The sequence below is a fragment of the Equus asinus genome, chromosome 20 (genome assembly GCF_041296235.1).
Source record: "Equus asinus isolate D_3611 breed Donkey chromosome 20, EquAss-T2T_v2, whole genome shotgun sequence".
NCBI classification, from domain to species: domain Eukaryota; kingdom Metazoa; phylum Chordata; class Mammalia; order Perissodactyla; family Equidae; genus Equus; species Equus asinus.
Window position 1 is genome coordinate 49,751,557 of NC_091809.1, and position 24,327 is coordinate 49,775,883.

At 48.8% G+C, this 24,327-nt stretch overlaps 1 protein-coding gene across 5 annotated transcripts in view; it reads right to left on the reverse strand.

Annotated features, from left to right (window-relative positions):
- Positions 1 to 16,691: 16,691 nt before the first annotated feature.
- The window catches only part of ZBTB16 (zinc finger and BTB domain containing 16), a 183,941-nt gene continuing 176,305 nt past the window's right edge, over positions 16,692 to 24,327 (reverse strand). For all 5 annotated transcript variants that reach the window (XM_014855496.3, XM_044753322.2, XM_070490259.1 and 2 more), the window contains 2 exons: positions 21,794 to 21,961; positions 16,692 to 19,742 (listed from right to left, as the gene is read on the reverse strand). In XM_014855496.3, the coding sequence (XP_014710982.3) occupies positions 19,513 to 19,742; positions 21,794 to 21,961 (398 nt within the window). In that variant the 3' untranslated portion in view covers positions 16,692 to 19,512. The remainder of the gene's footprint in view (positions 19,743 to 21,793; positions 21,962 to 24,327) is intronic.

The window sequence follows — 24,327 nt, forward strand, 5'->3', positions numbered from 1 at the left end:
TCCCAGATCACTGATTAACAAGGGTTTCAACATCCCGTTTACCCAACCTCTGTGCCTGTAACTCTTTCTCTCTGCCCTATTTCCATTCCCCACTCAGGAGCAATGGAAATCACTCTCCCCCTCCTCACAATGCTTTGGGCTGCAAAACCACCACAGTAACATTTCTTCTGCTCTGGCACCAGATTGAGAGTAGGGACAAGTCTGGGGTCTTGACAATTCCTAGCCCATATTCAAGGAAAGGACACATTTCCTATGTACGTGGTTTCCTAAGTAAATAACGATAGAGAAGAAATAAACATGTAATCAATAATACAAATTTGAACTCTGTATATTGAACTCTGCAATCTGAAAACAGAGGTATACTTTTTTAAAAGCTATCCATAGAATATTAAAAAATTGACTGAATATAAAACCACAGAGAAATTATAAAACTTCCCCAAAGTAGAAATAATATAAAATAACATACAGTGATCAAAATACAATAAACTAGATTTAATTACAAAACCAGAAAACAAGAGACCCTACCACACAGAAATTTTTAAATTTTTCTCTTAAACACTTTTTGATCAAGGAGGAAACAAAAACAAAAATCAAAAATACATAGGGAAAAAATCCTACAACTAGACAAAAATAAAGCAGGGGAAGATTCATGATCTTAAATACTTATATTAATAAACAGAAAAAATAAAGAATTAAGCATCCAAAATCAAGAAGTCAAAAAAGAATAACATACATTTGAAGAAAGCCTAAGGATGAAATTAATAAAAATAAAATCATGTCATCTGCAAAGAGTGACAGTTTCACTTCTTCTTTTCCAACGTGGATCCCTTTTATTTCTTTTTCTTGCCTGATTGCTCTGGCTAGGACTTCCAATACTACGGAGATGAGCAAGTGCAGACGGAGAATGTGACTGACACTTCCACAAGCTTGGCTGTGAAAGAGAGGAAAGACATCAGGCGGCAGCTAAAAGTGGATGATCCTTAGATAGAAAGAGAAAAATACTAAATATTTTGACAGTAGAGGAAAAGGCAAGGGTGGGTGCCAATAAAAGTCAAATTTATAGGAATGAGAAGGAAACTGAGAGTTCACAGCTGGAAATTGTGTTTTTCCTGAAAATAACAAGAAGGAAGGTACAAGTGTTTGAGATTAGAGGAGAAAACCAACAGCAAATGGAAGGCAAACACTAGGGAAATACAGGATTATTAGGTATTGTCAAAGGTCCGCATAACTTGGTAGGAGTTCAGTCTGCCCAGAAGTGTGATTTTCTCCATCATGCTAAAAATCTGGGTGCTGGAGAGTGAAGATACTGGATTGGTGTAATGTTGGGATTTTCCTGGGCAGGTGGAACAGAAGGAAATGGCAATAAAGGTAGAAGAGACCACCGTCTCTTCATCTATTCAAAATGCATTCATTGAGCACCTATTATGTAAGATAACAGGTTAATGTTTAAGAACATAGGCTCTGCAGCTAACCTGCCTAGATTCAAAATCTAGCTCCTCTGTTTAGAACATATGTCCTTGGACAAGTTATTTAATCTTTTTTTGCCTCAGTTTTTTTCTGGAACTCATGAGGATAATACCCTACCTCAGGGAGTTGTTGAGAGGATTAAATGAGTTAATTCAAATAAAGAATTTAGAACAGAAACTTCACTTCTGGCCATGACGGAGTAACAAATATTGGAATTACTTTTCACCATAAACAACTACGAAACTGGACAAGATGCATGACACAACTGTTTGCAGGCGTTGGACAACAGGCAGTGCACAGCTGCAACTCCTGAGAGAAGGAAAACCCATAAAGGGAGCCCAGCATGAACCAGCTGTCTGCCTGGGGACAACTTCCTGACTACAGCACAGCAAGGTGGAACCCAAGAAGAGTCTAGCGTCATGCTGAGCTCAGAAGCAAAGATCAGAGTTTGGAGCTGCTAAAGCGAATGGAACTCTTGGGGTTGGCTGCCAGGAAGGAGGGAGTCATGTAGAGGGGCCACCAAAAGTCTTTGTGGGCATGTATGCATTTGCTGGAGCTGCCATAGCAAAGTACCACAAACTGGGGGGCTTAAACAATAGGAATTTATTCTCTCACAATTGTGGAGGCCAGGAGTCTGAAATCAAGGTGTCAGCAGGATTGGTTTCTTCTGAGAGCTGTGAGGGAGAATCTGTTCCATGCCTCTTCCCTGGCATCTGGTGATTTGCTGTCAATCTTTGATATTCCTTGGCTTGTAGATGCAACACTTTGGTCTCTCCCTTTTCTTCACACAGCTTTCTCTCTGCGTATATGTCTCTGTGTGTAATTTCAACTTTTTATAAGCACACCCGTTATTCTGGATTAGGACCCACCCTAATGATCTCATTTTAACTTAATTTTCTCTATAAGGACCCTTTTTCCAAATGAAGGTCACATTCTGAAGTATTAGGGGTTAGGACTTCAATGTATCTTTTTGGGGGAACACAATTTAACCCATAACAGGTTCTCTGTTGGGTTTTGGTCAAGAACTGGGCTGCACATGCACACGTTGAGACTTTGCAAGAGACTGCCTGCTATGGAGTTGAGAGAAGAATGGAAATACCAGAGGTCACATGGTGCTGGGAGTCATCATTCCAGCCCGAGTGGAAAGATCTTGTTGCAGCACGTATTATCTCAGCATTCAGCTGAGACACCAGAAAAGTGATGCTTTGGGAAGAAGGACCATGCCCTAGAATAAAGGCTACTTTAAAGTCACCCTAACACAGCCTAAAACCAAGCCTTGATAGGGGCAAGGAAAGCTTTTGATAAATTAATTCCCTGTCACAACAAAACACAACACTCTTTAAAGGAAAACACCATAATCCAGACTCCTTCTGACAGATCACTCACAATATAGCCTACAATAAAAAAATTACTAGATACACCAAGAAGCAGAAAAGTGCTACCCACGAAAATAAAAGGTATCAATGGAAACAGGCCCTGATATGATCTAGATGTTTAAATAGCTTTAAAACAGTTATAATAAACGTGTTCAAGGAATTAAAGAAAAATATAGTCTTAAGAAGCAAACAGGGAATCTCAAGAGAGAAGTGGAAACTTCTTTTTAAGGAAATTCTAGACTGAAAATACAATGTCTGAAATGAAGAATTCACTGGGTCGTTTTAACAGCAGATTGGAGATGGCAGAAGTAAGAGTCCAAGAACTTGAAGACAGAGCCGTAAAAATTACTCAGTCTGAAGAAGAGAGAGAAAAAAAGATTGAGACAAAATGAACAGAGCCTCAGTAACGTGTGGAAAAAAATAAAGCTGTTGAACATATATGTAATTAGAATCCTTGACGGAAAGGAGGGAGAGAATGGGGTAGAAACATATATATGAAGAAAAAAGGTCAAAACTTTCCCAAATGTGGTGAAACACATCAACTTACAGATTCAAGAAACTCAGCAAACCCCCAAGCAAAGAAAGTCACACCTAGGCACACCATAGTTAAACTTCTGAAAATCATGCAATCATCCAGAGAAAAATGACATATTACATACAGGAGAACAATGATGTAACTCATGGCTGAGTTCTCATCAGAAATAGTGGAAACCAGGAGATAAAGGACAACATCCTTAAAGCTCTAAACAAACAAAATAACTGTCAACTCAGAATTCCATATCCAGCAAAAACAGTCTGCAAAAATGAGGATGAAATAAAGACATGTTCAGATAAGTGAAAACTGAGAGAATTTGTTACCAATAACCCTGCAGGACAAGAAATACTTCCTTTGAAGCTGTTCAGGCTAAAGGAAAATGATACCTGGTGGCAACTCAGATCTACAGGAAGGAATCAAGAAGCCTAGAAATGGTGAGTTCTAGGTTTCCCTACCTCAATTTGCCTCCTGCTTCCTCCAGGCCTTCAATCACCTTTTCTCCCCCTGCAGCCTTAAATACATCTGTTAGGAAATTTTCGTTTCCTGAGCCCCCAGGGATCCAAGAGGACCACAGGAAGAATGGAAGACTTGACTGCTGACATAACTTGTTTGCTTGCTCCACAACTAATTTGGGAGGGTTCCACTGGTCACATTGTAGAGAAAAAAAATTAGCCCAGGTGAACCAGGCAAACCTCTCTCCAAGAAGGCTTTGGGGTCATGACAAAGAATGTTATAGAAGAAGGGAGCTTTTCACGATATCTGGAAGGTCTGCACAGGGAACTCCCTTGGGAAGCCTTGGGCAAAGGACGGGCTGAACAGACCCCAGAGCAGGAACCCACAGATGGGAATCCAAGAAAAACCACGGGGCTGCAAGAAGCAAATAGTAGAACTTCTATTTTTATTTACTTGTTAAATTTTTTAAAAAATTTATTTTAGTGTATTTTATACTTAATATGGTAGTACAGTGGTACATGTATATAATGCATAAATAAACACACAAATATTGGGATGCATATTCAAAACTTTAATGAAAATTGTGCACAAGCTATAAAGGTGGAATATGACTGACCCCAAAGGAATTGTAATCTGCGGGCAGAAATTGCTTTACAAATTTTATCTCAGGACTGACTCCATTGGTGTATTCTACAAGGTTTCTGATGAGGATCTGTGAATTGGCTACATCATCTGTATTTAAAATACAGACTCCCACGTACCATGCCCACAGGTTCTGATTCAGAAGGTCTGGATAGGGAACCAGATATTTGAGTGTATGTTCAAGGAGCAGAACAAAACTCCATGGGTTTGGTACACAGCTGGTCTGGGAACCATGGTAAGTATGGCGTATGGGGATTGACCCTCTCTCAACAGCCTCAGAGGAAGCAAGATAGAGAGGGAATTTTGTGAAGTGGGAGGATTGTACAGATGTTCTGCCCAGCTGGAGGAGGCTGGGCAAGGGACTAAAACAAGAGCTATAATTAGCTGATCTGAGGGTTCCTTTCAGCTGTCACACCAGAGATCCTGTAAGAGGGAGAAAGGCCACTGCTGCTCTCCTACATAGCTCCTGATGCCTCAGAGAGGCCAGTGATGTCACCACTCTACTGAGCCAAAGCAGGGTCGACCAGATGACTCTACTCCACAAGTTCTTTTCAGACCATTTCCTCCTTTTTGCCCCCTGTACCCAGTCCCATTTGGGCCCTCATCATTTCCAACTGGATAGTTAATAATAACCACTTGTTTCTTCGACAAGTCAACAGCATGGGAGGAAGGAGATATTTAATAGAAATTACAAACCCAGGCCGCGAGTGGACCTAGTTTGGCTCCTAATTCAAACAGACCAACTTTAGAAAGTTATCTTTGAGGTAATCAGGAAAATCTGAATAAGGACTGAGGGACGATACTAAGAAATCACTGCTAATTTTTGAAAGTGTATGAATGCTATTGAAGTTATATAAGAAAAATTCATTTTAAAAAATGCATACATTGAAGTATGTGGGGGGGGAAGTGACATGATACCTGGGATTTTCTTTAAAATACTTCAACAGAAACAAAGGAAAGAAAAATGAAAGAAAAAGAAGGAAGGAAAGAAAGGATAGAGGAAGCAAGCATGGCAAAATCTTGATAATGTTGAATCTGAGCGATGGGTTTTGTAAGGGATTCATCATATTATTCTACTTTTGTGTATATTTGAAATTTTTCACTAAAAAAAGTGTTCAACAAAGAACTACAACTGTGTCTGGCACACGGTATTGTATGAGCATTGGCATTTGTTGTCATACCGACAGTGGGGCAAGTACCACTCTAAGCACCAAGGATACAGTGGCAAATGAGGCCAACTGGATCCTGGTTCTTGCAAAGGCTACAGGCAAGGGGGATGGGACATGGACCATGACAATGAAACAAATAAAGAAAATATCAGATGGCGGTCAATGCTATGGGGGAAAAAAACTTGAGATGGGATGGTCGGGCATGACCCCACCAAGGGGCAATATTTGAGCTGAGACCTGAATTATGTGTGAAGGAGGCAGCCAGGCAAAGATTTAGGGGGCAGAGGCTCTTGGCAGAGGGAACAGCACATGCAAAGACCTGTCCTCTCTGGGGGCAGATGGAAGGCAGTGAGGCTGAGAACAGTGGCAGGAGGAAAGTGGAAGGAGGTGGGTCAGAGAAGCAGACAGTGGCCAGATGATTTCACTGGCAGCAAGGAGAGCTTGGCTAGGAAAATGGAGCCCCATGATAGGCAGGAACTACACATTTAGGAAAAGTCTTGGCTGCAACAACTTGAAAGGCAGATCAAGTATATACTAAGCCTATAGCTCAAAGAGAAACTGTGGGGAAAGAACCAGAATGTTAGTGTATGTTGGTTGTTCTCCAGTGTTTGTAGCAAGATATAATTATCAAGAGATGAATTCAGGAAAAAAAAAAAAGACAAATTTCCAAGAAGAAATGAAAGAAAATTGGAGGAATCCAGTAATTTGTATTTTCTTGGATATAGGTAAGCTGACTTCTTCTATGCCCTAAATTATAGGAAATAAGACTGGAAAAGGCTTCCAGCAATAAAGGCTCATTATTCAAAATTCTCTTACAAAGGGATTCAGTCCTGTGGCACACATCAGATTAAGAGTGTTACCTTTCCCATCCACGCTGACTCTTTCAGATGGCCCCAAGATAGCCAACATGAAGTTGACAAGGAGGCTCGGATTTGAGGAAGAAAAAGGTTAATAATCCTGCACCCAGTGGAAGAGACAGGCACAGAGATGTGTGGACAAGGCTTCTGGTAAGAGCATGTTAAGTGTGAGATGCCTATTAGGTATTCAAATGTATGTGTCAGTTAAGCATCTGAGTCTGGAACTCAGTGGAAAACTCTAGACTCCCAAACTAAAATTTGAGGTCATGAGCACATACTAAAAGCCACAGAAGTGGATGAGACACCAGTGAGGGGAGGAGATAGACAAGGTAAGAGGGTCAAGGAAGCATTCAGAGCTGGTCTAATATAATATGCAAATTCCAGCAGAGCAAGAGGAGGCGGCCAAGGAGCCTGAGAGGCAGCAGCATGTGGGGGAGGGAAAAACCAGGAGAGCGTTTCTGGAAGGAGCCAGTTACGTCTAAAGCTGCTGAAAGATAAGTAAGATGAAGACAGCAAAGTAGCCATGTGTTTTGGAAAATAGAGCCCCTGATGAGCTTGGCGAGACCGTTTCAAGGAAGTGAAAGAGATAAAACTCAGATGAGAAGCTTTACCAAAAATGAAGACGACAGTGTCTATACACAACTATCTCGAGAATTTTGCTGTTCAGAGGAAGAGGATTTGGATGGTAACCGAAGGGGGCTGTGGGGTTAGGGAAAAGTTTATTCGAATGGGAGCCGTTGGCATGCCGATGGGAATAATCTGGTTGGGAGGGAGAAGTGAATGCAGCAGAGAGAAGAGAAAAGTGCACAGCAAAGAACTTGGAAAGACAGAGGATGAGACCCGGAGGGCAAGAAAGGGAGTGACCTTTGATACGAGGACAGCACGTGATCCCTTAGACACGTTACTAGGGACCCACTTTATGGGACTTCTGGGTGGTAGGGATTAAAGATGGCCCCTCTCTCCTGAGAGCAGGAAGGCAGAGAGCTGGGCTAATGTAAGGTCGTTCTTGGTGCTTATTTTCTTTTGTTTTGTCCTTGAGACTTCAGAGAATCTAATTTAAATGTTGCCGCCCGGTCTCAGCTGTGCTCTGGGAACTGAGGGAAAGGTCAAGGACCTGTGCCTGGGATAGGGTGTTAAGGAGGAATGCTAATTGCCAAGAGATTTCTGAGAATAAGGTGAAAATCAGTCAAGCCAAACTTGTCCAGCCCCCCACCCCCTTACTCCTGCCATTTTGTGACTCCCTCCCTTCCCAAATGGGGACTTCTTAGGGAAAGCCTTTCCTTCCTCTGCCCATCAAAACCCACCCTCATGCATGCGCTTTTGCCTTCTCCCCACCTGGTGTCACTAGAAGCTCACTCTAAGCTGAAGACACCGCTGATCTAGGGGAGGGAGAAAAAGTGAAATGCTGCTTTTTAAACAAGTGCTAACAGATGATACAGAGGGGGAGGTAGCCTTTGCTCTGAGGATCTTTACAGTTGGCAAGAGTCATAGAATCTTAGAAGTTTAGCGTTGGGAGAGGTCTTCTAAACCCTTTGGTTGCATTCATTTGAGATGGCTGGAGGGGCCAAGAGGCAAGGAGAGACAAGATGATCCAGCCTAAGATCACTTCCAATCAAATTATCTGTAGACCCAAATGTCCGAGGGAATCGGATTGTGCACTGTCTCCCAGGGGGCACAGGTGTGAACTTGAGAATTCAGATGCTAAACAGCTGGAGTGGGGCTGTGGCAGGTTGTGGGGACGGCACAGGCTTGCTCGCTGTATTAGAAGGACAGTTCTCTTTCGAGGCAGGAGCTGACTTCAGCGGCTTTCCGCGATGGCTTTTTTAGGCTCTCTGAAGGTTCTCAGGAAGTGAGTTTGTCCCACTGTCCCCAGCCTCCTGCTGTCACCTCTCAGGCCTTCAGTGAGCCAGGCCTGGGGCACTCTGAGCTCCTTGTGCAACCTTTGCTGGGCCTGCTTGCTTCTCTCCCAGCAACAAAGCTTGTGGGGAGCTGGATTGTGATGTGTGCGTGATCCTCCCTCAGTGTAAGACAAGGCCCCGTGGATCCCTGGGGTTTGGCTGGCTGGCAGCAGCTGCCACACCAGCCTTTGGGGCATGGGAGGAGTTGGATTTGACATGGCCAGTTGGTCAGTGGGGGAAAAGGTGGGAGAAAAAGGGTCAGGATAGAAATAGTGGCTCAGGAGAACTTCTGGAAGGCCAACCGAACTGTCTCCCAAGTAGTTGAAGGTGTTTCTTCTCTGGATTAAATCTGGACCACATTCTCTCCTTACGCAGCCCGACCTGGTACAGCAGGCGACCCAAGGGATCCAAAGCCACTTACAAGGGAACAGGCCTTCCCAGTCATTTTCCAGACCCACATGAGCAGCAGAAGCACCTGCAGCCAGTGCCCACTAGGTGGCAACAGAGTCCCGGTGATGCCAGCAGAGGACCGGTCCGCTCTAGACCCCAGGCTCCGGGGTCCTGGCTATGAGGGCTTCTACCCTGGAAATTACTGTCTAGGCCATCAGGTCCCCTCCCAGGCCAGCCCTGAGCCCGCTAATCATTTATAATTTTCATTTTTATGGCACTGTGGTGTTTAGAAGGCTGATTCACCTGCCTTGCTCGAGTTGACGATTGTCCTGAGGGTAGAAGGGGCAGGCATTACTGTACCTCCTTTTACAGTTGAGGAAATAGAACCTCAGAGTGGTTCTGAGTTGCAGTCAAGGTCAACCAGTAAATGGCAGAGCTGGCCTCAGACCCAGGTCCTCGACTCTGAACCCCAGGTTTTTTCTGCAAGATCCCAGCTGCCCCTCTTCCTTGGGTGGCACAGCAGCCACCATGCCATTTCTAATCAGAGCAGAGCCTGGGTTGCTGGATCACATGGGTCCATATGCTGCCCCCGATGGTGCCCACCTGGTCTTCAGAAGGCTGCCATGCCCTACGGTCATGGCCCAGCTCAGCCTCATGGGATGTGAGGGCACTCACAGAAGCAGGCAGAGCCAGCCAGCATGGTTACAGACACTCCTGCACCAAGGAACAGGACAACAGGCAGGCCACCATCCCACGGAAGCCCGCAGCTGGCCTCTTCACCCCAGACTCCCCCAGGCGTGCGTGGGGGAGGGAGGTGGGGATGCAGCTAAGGTTTGACTTAGTTTGCCCTGGGAGAAGCTTCTGAGAATGAAGGAAAGGCTTTGGTACCACGGGTTTCCAGCAAATTCTGGGCAAGCATGTGAAGGAGGCAGAAAAAGCTGGGAGCTAGAGGTTTTGATTCCATGCAGGACTTCCTTCCTCATGGCAAAGAGTGGGAACTGTGAGAACATACAATTAAAAGGAAATTGTCAGACCTGGGTGGGCAGGCGCCGGGAGCGGGGAGGAATGCTTGACAGGCAGCATGGTGGAGAGGAAAGAAAGCTGTTGGAATGAGAAGGCTTGGCTTCAAGTCCCACTTCCACCATCCACAGCTGTAGGGTCACAGACTCAGTTTACCTGTCTGTAAAATGCGGCCAGTGCTCTGCACCTGACAGGAGTTGTGAAAGCCGAAGGGAAGTTTCCCAGTGTCCTGAAATAGAATATCCCTCTGGGGGGTGAGCTGGGGTGTCTAGCGTGCTCCCCGCTCTGTGGAAGAGTCCGAACCAGAGAAGGACCCCTCCCTTGGGTCTGGGAATATGTATGGAAGAAGGCAATGATTTTCTCATTGTTGTCTGGCCCCGGTGACTCTGGGGGGGTATCAGACTTGGGGGCTCTGTGCCAGGTTGCTCCCTGCACCCCGCATTCCTGGGGAGATGCAGAGGAACGGGGTGCAGCCAGCCGGCGTACAGTCAGGAGCTTTGCTATTAATGTAGTCAGTAAATAAAGGAGGGCTTAAGCTTAGTGTACAGCAATCAGCTTAGAACTACAGCGTAATTAGCGCTGCAGGGGGCGCAGGGCTGTGGAGTCAGGTTTAAATGACTGAGTTCACTTTCACCGACGCACCCCCCAGAGAGCAGCAGACACAGCCCAGAGAGGAGCCTGCTCTCCTGCCAGCCCACCAGGGGCAGGGGCCGGGAGTGGGCCCAGAACCACGGAGAGAGCTGGGGATGGCCCCCCATCTTGGCCCGGGACCAGATGTCTTCATGCACATGCACACATGCGCACGCACACACACACACACATACACCCAGTGATGCCCAAGCAGTTCCCTGCCTGTGATGTGCCACTGTCCTGTGCTGGCTGCTCCTCCCTTTGCACATGGCACACACAGTGCAGGTGTCTCTATGAGCCAATATGGGCACATGTGACAGGGAGCAGGAGCGCCGCTGCTGGGGTCTCGATGCAGCCTGTGACATGCATGCACGCAGAGGGACCTGGGCTGGCACGTGATGGGCACCTACTTATGCAGTCTCACCTGTCCCTGGCCACTGCAACCTCAGCCCCCGATGCTAACTGCCTCTCTCCTTCCCTCCTTCTCCCTCTCTTTTGTTCATCCGTTTATTCAACAAAGATTGATTGGATAGCTACCGCGGGCCAGACAGCATTAGGCTCTGGGAATATGAAGATACGCGACACACAATTCCCGCCCTCAAGGAGCTCGCAGTTGGACGAATGGGGACAGTTAAGAAAGTGGTGGTTGTGGTGCACTGCAGCAGGTGGAACCCCGGAGGCTCTGTGTAGGAGGGCACTGAAGCCAGCCTCGGTGGCCAGGGAAGCTTTCCTGAGAGAGCTAAGGTTTGAGCTGAGACCTGAGTAACGAGACATCAAGATAGCCACACAGAAGGGAGGTCAGGACGTCTGTGGGCGCAGTTCCCACCTGCAAAGGCCCACAGGGGATGGAGCTCGGTGTCTTCCAGAAGCCATCTCTGGTCCAGTTGTCTGGACCATAGAGTAGGGGGTGGCCAAGTGACGTGGAGTGATCCCAAGACGAGGCTGGTGGGGTGGGCACAGGGGCTCTATCACTGAGGGTCTTGTAAGCCTTGTTAAGGAGTCTGAATTTCATCCTAAGAGTAATGAGGATCCACCGGGGACTTTAATCAGAGGAGTGACATGGCGTTATTTCCATTTTTGGAAAATCCCTCTGGCTGCCACAAAGCAGAGGATGAAACAGAGGGAGGCAGAGCACCTGGGGTCTGTACCCCCAGCCCTCTCCCCTTCCTAGCGGGGGTGGGGGGGGGTGGGGGGGGTGGGGGGGGGCAAGGGGTTCCGCAGGCAGCCGGGTGGGGGCGCTGGGCAATGTTGAGCTAGATGGAGAAGGCCATGGCCTTGGACAAAGCTCGCCATCTCTCTCATCTCACCTGCCACAACTTGCTTGAGTCTTTGGCAAGCCTGCTGGCTGGGGCCTCGGCTCTCTCACCTGTGGCAGGAGGGGAACCCCACAGAGCGGCTGGAAGGAGAGCTGTTATGGTTGATAGGATGTGATCCAAGTACCACCTGAACCCGAGCTGAGCAGCCTGGGACAGGAAGGGACTTTGTGGGCATGGGGGGAGGGGGTGACTCCCGCCTAATGTCCTTGGAGACACATTCAGGAGGAATATAGCCCCTCCCTCGGCTGCCTGGCCCCTCTTCTGACCCCAGCAGAGCGCCCTCGTGGCCAGTCCCGTCCTGGAGGAGGTTGCCCGCTGCTGCAGGGCTGGGGCAGAGGGCAGCTGCGGCCGGGGCGGGCAGGGGGGCGGGCAGGAGGCGGCGCCGGCCGCCTGCCCCAGGGAGGGAGGGAGGGCGATGGAGTCAGGCCACGGAGCGTTCTCAGGATGGCCCGGCCAGGGCCCCTTTCTCTCCATGAGATCATATCTGGGTCAAAGAGCATGTAAAGCAGGCAGACCCCAGCGGCCACACAAAGCCCATTCAGCCCAGCCCCTATTCACTCACCTCCTCTCCCCCAGAGCCCGCGCCACCGCGCGACCCCAGCGCAGCGCCTAAGCCCCAGCTTTGATGTCCAAGAACAGAAAACGGCGATTAAATGTTGTTTTAAAGAGGGAGTGCTCACTGCCCTCCCATCTGTCAAGAGAAAGCTGAGGCCCAAGGAGGAGGGAGCGTTGGGGAGGGGAGGGAGGCCGGTGGGGGGAAGGAGGGGGAGGGAAGGGGAGGCCTGGGGAATGAGTGGGACCCAGAGAAGAAAGGGAGGGACGGATGGCTTGGGGGAATGGGGGCAGAGGCTCAAAATCAAACCACGTATGTCTTTGGCAAAGGATTGTTTTCCAAGATGAGAAATATGGGAGAGGAAAAAAAATGTGGGACAGAGACATGAAGGCTAAAAGAAACCCCAAGAGAAATAATGAGAGACAGAGAGAAGGAGAGAGGAATGGGGAGAGAGGAGGATTGGGTGAGAGGAAAAATGAGAGATGAGGGGAAGGAAAAATGAAAGGAAAAGAGCAGAGCAGAGAGAAAAGCAGCAGAGCAGAAACTGAAGGCAGAGCAGCCAGCTCGTGCAGGGACTGAGAGACCGCCCTCTGTCCCTTCCTCTTCCTGGGAAGGTCATCCAGGGAGGTAGGCAGAGCTCCAGGTGGTTCTCAGCCCCACAACCCCGGGGCCATGCAGACCCCAGGCCTGCCTCAGGAGCACAGGGGCTGGAAGGCCGCTCTTCCGATCCACGTCCAGAGCAGGCTGGTGAGGCAAAGCATCAGGCTTTCCACTCAAGCTGCCTGCCAGGAGGGTATTACGCAGAGCAAGGCTCCCAGAACCTCCCAACAATGCTGGGGGTCAGGTGGCCCCTGAGGCTTGGCATTGGTGTCACACCTTGGAGGGACCACTGTAGCAATCATTGCTGTGTCCCTAGGTCTTGGTGAGGAGACGGGTTATTTTGGTTGGAGCTGCGTGGGTAAGATGGCCTGGGGAAGAGGTGCCGAACCAGAGCGTCTAGGATTGGGTGGAACTGGTGTTACAGCGACAGAGGACCAGGGCTATGCTCCTGCCCCCAGTAAGAGGAAAAATGAAAGGCCTAGATGAGAAGTGTTGGCCCAGAGACAGGGAAAGGAGGCGCAAGGGAGTGGTGCCCCTCGAGTTTTCTGGAAATGCTTTATTCTGCTAGTGGTGACGCTGTGTTTGCACCCCACCTCCCGCCAGTTCCCTCCCTGCACAGGGCCACCTGCTCCAATCTCCCTTCTCCACGGGGCGTGGCTGCCACAGACCCAGGGAGCTTTAATTGGGTGGCAGCTTCTTGTTGAGAAATTTCTGAAGCTTGCTTAGCTGCTAGGAAAAGTTGAAAAGGTCTCTATGATCAAGACCAGACAGGAGACCCCCTGCCTGTGGAGCCCTGGGAAAAACAAACCTGATTTGGTATCAGGAGATCTGGATGCCAATTCTGACTCTGCCACTCACCAGCTGTGTGTCCCGAGCAAGTTAAAACATAAGGAAATGGATTGCAACTCAGCGGCTCCCTAGAAGGTCAGCTCCCTGCGGGCAGGGGTCTGTCTGTTCTGCTGCCTCCATTCTCAAGGCCCTCAGCAGCAGCTGGTCCATGCGACTGGATGAACTGCCCACGCTGAAGGAGTAAACGAACGAGCATCTACTTCGTACACTGTACCAAGGATCAAACGACAACACTGTATTTAGTGCTATTTTTGAAGCTGAAAAGTCTGTTATGGACTGGGTATGTGCCTTGTAAATATGGCATACAAGTGCCACATAAATAAGGCTGAATGTGTGTAATGCAGAGCTTTCTCTTCTCCTATCCCCAGACAGAAATCTCAGTTCCTCTACGGTGTTCCCCACCCAAGAGGCAGAAAGACAAGGCACTTTAAAAAAGAAAAGGGGGACACGTCAAGCCAGAGACAACTGAATTGACTTTATTCTCTTCTAACTGCAGATTCAAGGTATACAACTGAACATTGCTATTTTTCTTATGAGACTTATAAATAAAAATACAAAAAATGTTCACTACAAAAAAATCTACTGTTAGTAGGATGTAAAAAATATTCTCTTTGCTATAGAAGGCACAAACTTCACTTAGTGACACATGGAGAGAGAAAAAAAACCTGCAGCAGTAAATTCATTTTTTTCTTTTTTTTTTTTTCTTTTTAAATCTTGTCAGAAACACTGAAATTACAAAGAAACGCATCAATCTACACGAAACAGAGGCCGATGCGGGAAGCTGCAATCAGGACGCACAACCTCGAGTGAACTGCTTGGGGCCTAGAACACACAGGACCAGAGAGCACAGCGTGGGGGTGGGGGGTGGGGGAGGGAGCGGGGGAGGGAGAGAGAGAGAGAGTGTGAGAGAATGGGACAACCAGAAAGGAGAGGGAGGGCGGGGAAGAGAGACGGAGGGTGGGAGGGAGAAGGAAAGAGAGATTGATTTGTACAAAAAAGTAACCGGTAAAATTGAAGAAACAAAATCGGGCAACCTCCTTAAAATTAGGCTAAGAGGAGGTGCTGAGGTAGACATGAACTAGAACATCAATTAATTAAAAACACCATTCTGTAATACAGAACAATCGGACTGGCACTTGTGCTGTCACGACAGAAGACAAGCCACAAAAACAAACAAATAACAAAACAAAACATAATACCCAAACCAAAAGGCTTAGTTTTGCTTGGTCCAGCAGGGCGCCACAGCCCTCAGTGCTATAATTTACATACATATATATATATATTTATCTTTATATATATGGGTCGGATGTCATGGTGCACCACCACGGCTTCTTAACCTTACAAAGATCATGCATAACACTATGTGAACAAATTCTATGACACAGCAAGAGGCTGGTACCCTGTCTGCGAAGCGGGACGCCAAGGACTCAGGGAGGCAGGGCTGCTGGCTAACAGGCCTGCGGGCCAGCACCCTTCTCCCCTGACCCAACTTCCCTGGGCTGTCTTGCACCCCTATCCTGGTCAGCTCTGCCTTTTTCCTCCAGCCATCAGTCCCACCATGTTGGGTTAGTCTGGCTTTTTTCCTCCAACTGAAATATCCAGGTAAGTGCCACCATGAAGCTCCAGGAAGGAGGAGACAAGATGGGAGGGGGAAAAAAAAGATATAACAGAGGCCTAGGAAAAATGAACAAACAGAGTTTGATCTTTTTCTCCTTTTCTGTCTTATGTCCAGTACCCCCAGCTTTCACTCTTGTTGGGCTTGCAAGGAACTGGCCACAAATCTCCCCACCCCCCGCTCCCCCTCATGGACCGAGTCCAAAGGCTGCCCCCACTGCTGTAAGCCAATGGCCCTCTCCCTCTGGGGCCTTGATGCCCCTGCAGCCGGTTGTACCAACAGCATCCAGAAGGGTACCATACACTTGTGAAAAATTGCAGCAGTTTTTTTTTCTTTTTTTCTAAACATGGAAAAACTGTTCAGGCACAAAGATTAAACAAGCCCACGTTGCATCCCTGGATTGTACTGAATCACTGGGTCCCCCAGCCTCCCTACCCACCCCTGCCCCCCAGATCTACCTTCCCCGTATCCATGGCCTCCTCCAAAGCAGCCCAAAGCAGCAATGATATTTACTATTTTATATCTCTCTCTTGCTATATATATCTCTCTCTATATATATTTGTCTATCCTATATACACATAGGATTTTAATGCTTTGAATGAGTGAAGGAGTGAACAGGGAAAGAGCACATGAGTGAGGGGGGAAATGTCACCAAAAGCATAAGGGACACACCTGTAGGAGCTGAACACAGGAAAGGACTATTAACCAACTTGGACGTTCCAGGCTGGAGAAGTTCCACTCTGCTGGATAAGGCAGTAGCAAGTAAGCTTGTCAGCAGTACCACAGCTAAAGGCAGCGGGCTGGCCAAGGGGCCAGATGGCAGAAAGAAGAGGCAAGTGAAAACATTCAGATCTCACCTGGGGAGACAGAAACCTCCCCCCGCCTAGTCTCCCCAGCCCCCTTTATCCAGACACATCTAAAAGCCTCTAGATAACTTCTGACCGTCACCTGGGCCGTTAGGCCGTGGCAAGGTCAGAATTTTTTTGTCTTTGTGAGTCGGAAGCTGGGAAAGAGGCATGTTGGACTCTGTTGAGGGTGTCTGGGGCTTCCTGGGGGAGCAGGGGAGAGCAAAGAGTACAGACGTCTCCCCATCAGTATCCTTCAGAGCACGCGCCCTGACCCGCTCTCCCTGCCTCCGTGGGAGCACCCCTCCCTCCTAGGGATGGTGGGGGCGGGCAGGTGCTGATTGAGTACCATCCAGTGCTGCAACACCAGATCACAACAATACTGCATGATTTAACACACAACCACACACGAAAAGCACGCGCGCACGCACACACATAGTACAAAGGGATAGTTTCTTGTTGTCGGTGTTGGTGGGTTGTTTTTTTTTTGTCTTTTTTTTTTTTTTTCCTATTCACATTACAAAAGGAAAGGGCAAGTTTCTGCAGAACTGACGAAGGAACTAACAAACATTACAAAAATATTACAATTTGTAAATATTAGCTCAACCCTCTCAGCTTGGATGACTAGGGGAGGAGACCCAGGCTGCGTGGGGAGGGTGGGGGAGAGCAAGAGGTGGTTAGCTAGGCCTATGGGATAGCTGGATTCTTCTTTTCCTTCCCCACCAAAGTTGAATGACATCTCACTGTTACAATACTGTTTTCTGGGATTTACAGATCCCCTGAGGGCCAGCCAGTCTCCCCTTCTTCCCAGACCGGGGGAAGAAGGAACAGTGCAGAATGATTTCTTACAGACCGCTCCTCCCCCAATGACTTCACTCTCTTCACATTATAAACACAACTGCTCTAGTCACATATTCAAATTTAACATTTTTTTTTTTCCTTTCCAAAGCACTAAGTCATTATTACAGTTGCAAAATAGCATCCTGCCTACTTTATATCCCCCATCAACACTCTAGTGACACAGTTCCCCCAGCTCATATTCCCGCAACACACAATTTTTAAGGCCTTCAGATTTGGTGGGCGAGATGGCAGGGCCGGAGGGATGGGGCCGAGGGACAGGGGGGTGGTCACAGCAGCACCCATCCCTCTGACTTCCCTATATTCCTCCCAACCCTTCTCCCCAAAACCGCTTCCCTAAACCACTTTTTAAAACCTAAGATACAAACGCAGCCGCAACTTTCTCAGAGAGAGAGAAAGGAAAGAGGAAAAAAACACAACTCTTAACAAATAAAGCACGAGATGAAACAGGAGGGCCCATCCCAAAGTGAACACAAATATTGCAAATGTGCTTTCCAAAATCCAGGGCGGGGCGGCTGGGGAGGACGGGGGAGCAGCGCGGCAGACCGGGAGGCGCGAAGGGAACAGAAGAACGACTGGACGAACATAAGAGGTAGCTTTCGGAAAAACAACACCCCACCCCAACGCAACACAACAAAGGCTGGCTCATCCCCACACCAGCCCTGAAAACAGACCAATTTTGGCAATGATGATGCACACGGAGGTGGGACCACACAGTTGCAAGGATCTGAATGATACAGGCCCCCAGACCCGAACGACCCAGCAAATGGGAAGAAAGGTGGGATCTTCTCCAGAGCGTTTTAGGCTGCACCGACGCTGGGCGAGGATGATTCACACCCAGGGCAGAGCCGACAGTGACCCCAGAGCGCCCCCCAATACACCACCCCTCCGCCCCCCTTCTGCTGACCCCCTGCTCTCACGTTCAGATCCTTCTGGACAGCTCCTTCCAGCTGGAAGGCTGTGAGAGGGGATGGGAGGGCCTCGGCCAGCTGAAGTCTATTAAACCGACTATTAATTTACACAAGAAACAGAAAAGAACACCCTCCCCAATCCTCCAACCCCCAACCAAAAAAGAGATACAGGGGTTAAAAAAGCTCATGAGGTCACAAAAAACTGAGGTAATTCAAGTACAATGTGCTAACAGGGGAACAGGGGGCACAGAAAAGAAGCAAAACATAACACAAGGCCAAGCGCTTTCAACTCCTCCTCCTCTTCCCTGTGGACTGGGGGCCCTGCAAGCCAGCAATTCTGTCCCGCTCCGCACCTGGCTTTTCCCGCTGAGCTCACCAGGTCTGGGGTCCCCCGGGCCCCTATGTTCAAAGGGTCCCCAGGACGACTCCACAACTCCCTCCTCTGGCAGCTACCCCGACCCCGGGGCAGGGTGTCGCCTCGTCCAGGTGTCAGACACATCTGGAGAAGGACATCCACATGCTTCCCTTGGACAATGAGCCCTTTCATGGATCCCTGCTCCCAGGGGCTGCAACAGGGGGTGCCGGGGGCTGTGTGTGTTTGTTTGGTGGGATTGTGTGTATTTAGTTGTTATGTTTTTCCATTCGGAAGCAAAAGCAGCCCAGCAGGGTCTCGCTCATGACAGGGCTTGACCAGGGTGGGGTACTCCGTATTTATTTTGTTTCGGGTTCTCAGCAAGCTAAGGATGGGAGTGGGGGCTCTGGAGTCAGCTTCTCCACTAGGGAGCTGGAGGAGGCAGGAGAGGCCACCCATCCACAAGGGGCTGGGCCTTCCCAGGACTTGGAGGGCAGGAGTCAAGAGAAGGCAGGGGGCAAGGGGTGGGGGAGGGGGTGAGAGCCACGAGGCTCCTGAAGACCATGAGGGGCCATCCAGATGTGGCAGAGCGGAGGAAAGCAACAGAACTGAGCGATAGAAGGGAAGGAGGGCCCCTCCCCACTCCACTCTGCCCCCAGCAAACTAGAGCTGCCATTTTGAGCGTCAACCAGTGACCCAGCCCAGCCACACCATCTGTGGGCCCTCTTTTGCCTCCCCGCCCAGCCCCCATCTTGCGAGGAGTCAGTGAGAGGACAGCAGGCAGAGATGGTTTGGCTCTGACCAGAGGACCCCTCATCCCCTCTCTTGCCTCCATTTCTGGACACAAAATGAGGGTCTGGGTAGAGGGAAGAGAAAAATATGCCAAGATCTGAGCTGAACAAAACCACCTCCACCCGCACCCAAGAAAACCAGGCCAACCTCCAGGCAGGAGAGGAGGGATGGAGGCCCCCGGGGAAGGGGCAGTGGTCAGGCAGCCAGGTCACCTGGAGCCCCAGAGAGAATCCAAGGCCAGACAGCTATCAGGTTTCCTTTTTCTCCTCTTTTTTTTCTTTCTTTTTTCCTTTTTTTTTCCTTGCACAGTCCTTCCTTGACTTCACCCTCCCTAACTCTTCTTTCCTTGCTCCCCGCTCCTCCGCCACTGCCGTGGGCCTCGCCTCACACGTAGCACAGGTACAGGTAAGTCTTCTCTATCCTCCAGTCGGGCGGGATCTCCTCGGGCTTGTGGCTCTTCATGTGCTTCTGCATGGAGGACAGGCTGGGGCAGTACTCCGTGCAGATGGTGCACTGGTAGGGCGAGGCGCCGTTGTGCGTCCTCAGGTGCTTGATCATGGCCGAGTAGTCCCGGGAGCGCTGGTGGCAGAGCTTACACTCAAAGGGCTTCTCACCTGTGGAGGGAGGGCAGGAGAAAGCCAGGACAGAGGGAGGGGCCGTGAGGGCCTCCACAGGGATGCTCTGGGCCCTCCTTCCACCCTTGGGCTTGTTGAAGAGTTTAGCACTTCCCGCTGGAACTTTCCATGGTGATGGATACACCATCCAATATGGTAGCCGCTAGTCACACATGGCTACTGAGTGCCTGAAATGTAGCTAGTGTGAAGGGGCACTAAATTTTCAGTCTTATTTCACTAACTTAACTTTAGTTTTTTTTAACATAACTAACTTTAGTCTTATTTAACTAACTTAAATAGCCACATGTAGCTCGTGGCGGCGCTATCGTCCAGCACAGCTCTGGCCCCTTGCCTTCCTCTTCTTAACTCTCCCAGACACAGACTCTTCCCTTCCTTAAGAAAAGAAATGGAGGTCTAGTAAAGGGGCAGTGAGAGCCCTAAAGGCCCACAGCTCCTTCCAGGGGAGAGAGGGCACGTGGCTACGGATGGTAGGAGGTAGGGGTGAGGTGAAATTGAGGGAACCTGTCCTTCAAACATGCTGCATCTGGGCGTGTCTAGTCCTCTAAGGCTCTAACAACCTCCATGGACCCTGTCTTCCCCTTTGGGGCTAGAATGAGGGAGGGCCAGAGAACCTGGGAGGGCGTGGCCACACCCTTGCTGCTAGCCGACCTCCCCTCTCTTACAGTCCCCTGGAGCTGAGCAGAGGATGTAAGGGAACCTTGTTTCAATACAGTAATTAACTGGCCAGCCATCTCACTATCGATACTCCTCCGTGCAGAGGCCCCAGCAAATAATGAAGTAATGAACAGCCAAAGTGATCTAACTATCGACCGGCTATTTACAATAGTCACTGCCAAATGCATTTAATGATCCACCTGCCAGGTCACATCCCCGACAAGGGGCTAAGGAAGCCCCAGGGCTCTGGGGAATCCTCTGGGCTTCTCTGGTTGTCAGCAACGAGCACCCCATCCTCTGTTTGTGGGCCATGCTGGAGGCAAGAGAGCAGAGCTATGACAACACGTACCCTCTGCTTACTGCTCCCTGGGCCCTCCCCAGCCCTCCCACAGGAGCAGGCTCTCCCCAGGCTGGCAGGACCTGCCTGAGGTCACCTCTCCCTTCCTCTGCACAGGACGGCTGTCTCCCCTGATGAGAGGAGGCTTCCTACTTTGTCAGATTCCACTACCTTCTACTACCTCTCATCCTCGGGCGAAGTCCTTCTGAATGTCTACCTTCTCCCCAACCCGCAGTGCCCTGGTGGTAAATATGTAACAACTGGCTCTCTAAAAAGACCTAATTTGTAGCATTTGCTCATGGCTATGTTGTCAATACTCCCACCATGGACGATTTTAAGCAACCAAGGTGATGTCACTGAACTTGGGAAGAGATGTACAAAATTGGCTTTCATAAGCAGGTGAAGCTCCAGCATTCCACTGCCCCAACTCTGGCAATTCTGAACATCGGGACCACTTCCACTTGTTCTGTCCTCAGACCTTGGGGAAAACAGTAGCTCACATTTCTTTTACGTAAAAAGGAATGCGAAGGCCGTGTGAAATGGTAAAACATTATACACGTAGAGGGGTTATTAAATCCATCTGCTCCTCTAATCTGAAAACCGAACTCTAACTTACACTTTCCCAACCTTCACCATAACCTAACTCAGTGCCCCTAATTCTTACTGTAACCCTCAAGTAACATAAAGCCATCCTAACATTCACTTTCAGTTAACTGGGTCAACCTAAACCTAATTCGGGATTCACGAACAGGCGTCACCTTGCACATCATCTGTGAATTATTGGTATGGCAGCTTGGAGTGCTAGTCTGGGCCCATGGGAAGTGTGCTGTGATCGATGAGCAATGTCTGCTTCAGTGTGGGGAAGAGGCGGTGGCCCTCAGACCACCATACTAACCCTAAGCAGAATCGCTTCTACTCTGCGGTGCAGCCTTGGACTATCGTCACCTGGGCCTCTCCGGGGAACCATCTGCCCTGCCCCCCCCCCCACTCCCACCCAGGGCTCAGAGCCAGCCCAGGCACCCGTCCTGGCCCTCAGTACCTGTGTGCACCCTATAGTGCGTCTCCAGCTGGTGCTTGAGGCTGAACTTCTTGCCACAGCCATTGCACTCGTAGGGTTTCTCGCCCGTGTGGATACGTTTGTGGCTCTTGAGTGTGCTCTCATCCCGGAAGCAGCTGCCACAGAACTCACACTCGTATGGGTGGTCGCCTGTGGGGACAAGAGGCTGGATCAGGCCCTTGTATCCCCCTGCCTCGTCTTTAGGGGACAGGAGGGTATGTTCAGCGCACCAGGAAGAAAAGACTGCCACATTCAACATCCTGAAGGCGACTTAAGGACCCCCAGACTCTGCTAGCCCCAGAGCACAAACAGGGAGCACATGTGCGCCCACACGTCCATACTTTACTGTGGCTCAGTGGTCATCCATGGATCAAGGGCCAGTCTATGGAACAGAGAGCCCATTTGGTTCAGGGATGAACAGCAGTCCCCAGAAAGCAGGCGCCCACAAGGGTAGAGCAGACCTGGGGACTTTGAGACCTTGCCCCCCAGCTTCTCTGGCTATCTTCTCTTCCTTTCCTCCAGGTCAGGGGCAAAAGCCACTCCCGCCTGACTCCCCTACCCTCAAAAGAATCCCTCTACACGTATCCCCATGTTCACTGCAGCATTATTTACAATAGCCAAGACACAGAAACAACCTAAGCGTCTATTGACGGATGAATGGATAAAGAAAATGTGGTATACACATATACAATGGAATGTTATTCAGCCATGAAAAGAAGGAAATCTCGCCATTTGCAAAAACATGGATGGACCTTGACAGAATATGCTAAGTGAAGTAAGTCAGACAGAGAAAGACAAACACCATATGATCTCACTTATATGTGGAATCTAAAAAAAAAAAAAGCAAGTTCATAGATATAGAGAACAGAGTAGTGGTTGCCAGAGGTGGGGAATGGGTGGTGGGCAAAATGGGTGAAGGGGGTCAAAAGCTACAACTTCCATTAGAAAATAAATAAGTCCCGGGGATGTATACGGTATGGTGACTAGTTAACAATACTGTATTATATACTTGAAAGCTGCTGAGAGATTAGATCTTAAAAGTTCTCATCACAAGAAAAAAGAAATTTGTAACTGTAAGGTGATGGATATTTAACTTATTGTGGCAATCATTTTGCAATATATACACATATCAAATCATTATTGTACACCTAAAACTAATGCAATGTCATATGTCAATTAAAAAAAATCCCTCCCATTTGGGGAACTTCTCATTGTTACCCAAATACCTCCTGCTCTTTCCCTCCTCCCCAGTTTTATGTAGCTGTTCTCTCTGCTCGATCCTCTCTCTCCCTTCTTCTCTCTCTGGCAAACTCCTAGTCATCCTTCAAGGCCCAGCGCACATGTCACCCCTGTTTGGAAGCTTCCCTTTAGTCTCCCAGGCAAAATGAGTCACACTTTCTTCTCTGTCCCCAAAGAGAAGAAAAATCCAGCATTTCGTTTTTTTAGTAGTAGTAGCAGAATTTTTATGGGACTTTCTCATTTAAATGGGCCACATTTGTTGCATGCTCACTCCTGTGCAAAGAAATTCGCAAGGATCACATCATGTAATCCTTGCAATCACCTTATAAGAAAAATATTCTCATTCTCATTCTACAGATGAGAAAAATGAGATGCTTAAGCATGGTCCCCAAGGTCAGAGAGCTAGTAGGTAGCTGAGTCAGGATTCAGATTCTGGTTGGGTTCCAGAGTCTGGACACTGAAGACTTATCAGATTGCTAACTGACATGCATACTCTATCTCCTGTCATGCCCACGGTGCTTCTAGAATGGAAGTACCTCCAGGGTAAGAAGGGAGCCTTGTTCATGCTTGTAGCCTCAGTATGTAGCACAGGGACAACCCAGAGCAGACCCTGGGGAAATGGTGAGTATATGAAACCGGGGGAGAACAGCCTTTCCTTGGCTTGGAGTCTATGCCCATCAGCCTCCTTTCTGTGCATTCCACTCCTATGTCCCCTGGAGGGTGAGAGGTTGGGGCATGGGGATTAACCATCTTTCGCTTTGTGCCCAAAGTGGGGGCTTTGGGGGATGACAGGTGAGAACTTCAGCTACTTATTTATTACAGGAGTGAAGGCACAGACAATAAAGATAGATTGATCACCCCAGACTTTGTTCATGAATATTTAAATATCGCTGATTCGTCTTGTCACTGTAATTACAATTTCTCTGGGCTGCATCTCCAACAACCACAGTTTATGGTAAAGAATGGCCCACTGTATTTCACTTGTCCCTCTGCAGATGTGCGGGGCTGCCAACCGTGTAATGTCCTCTGCATTTCATACATTTTCTTCAGCTGAAGAAGGTTTCAGTCATCCACAATGACCTACGTTTTTTCATTATCCCCATGTCAAACTGCGCTCGTGCCTGGGCATAAATTGTCCTTCTCGTTATAGACTCGCATGCCTGTGCCTTCACTTCCTCTTTAAAATGATATTTTACTCTCTGCTCTCCCTCCCCTCCGCAGGCCGCTAACCAAACCTCCCCCCTCTCCAATGCCGGCCCCTGTACCCACATAAATTC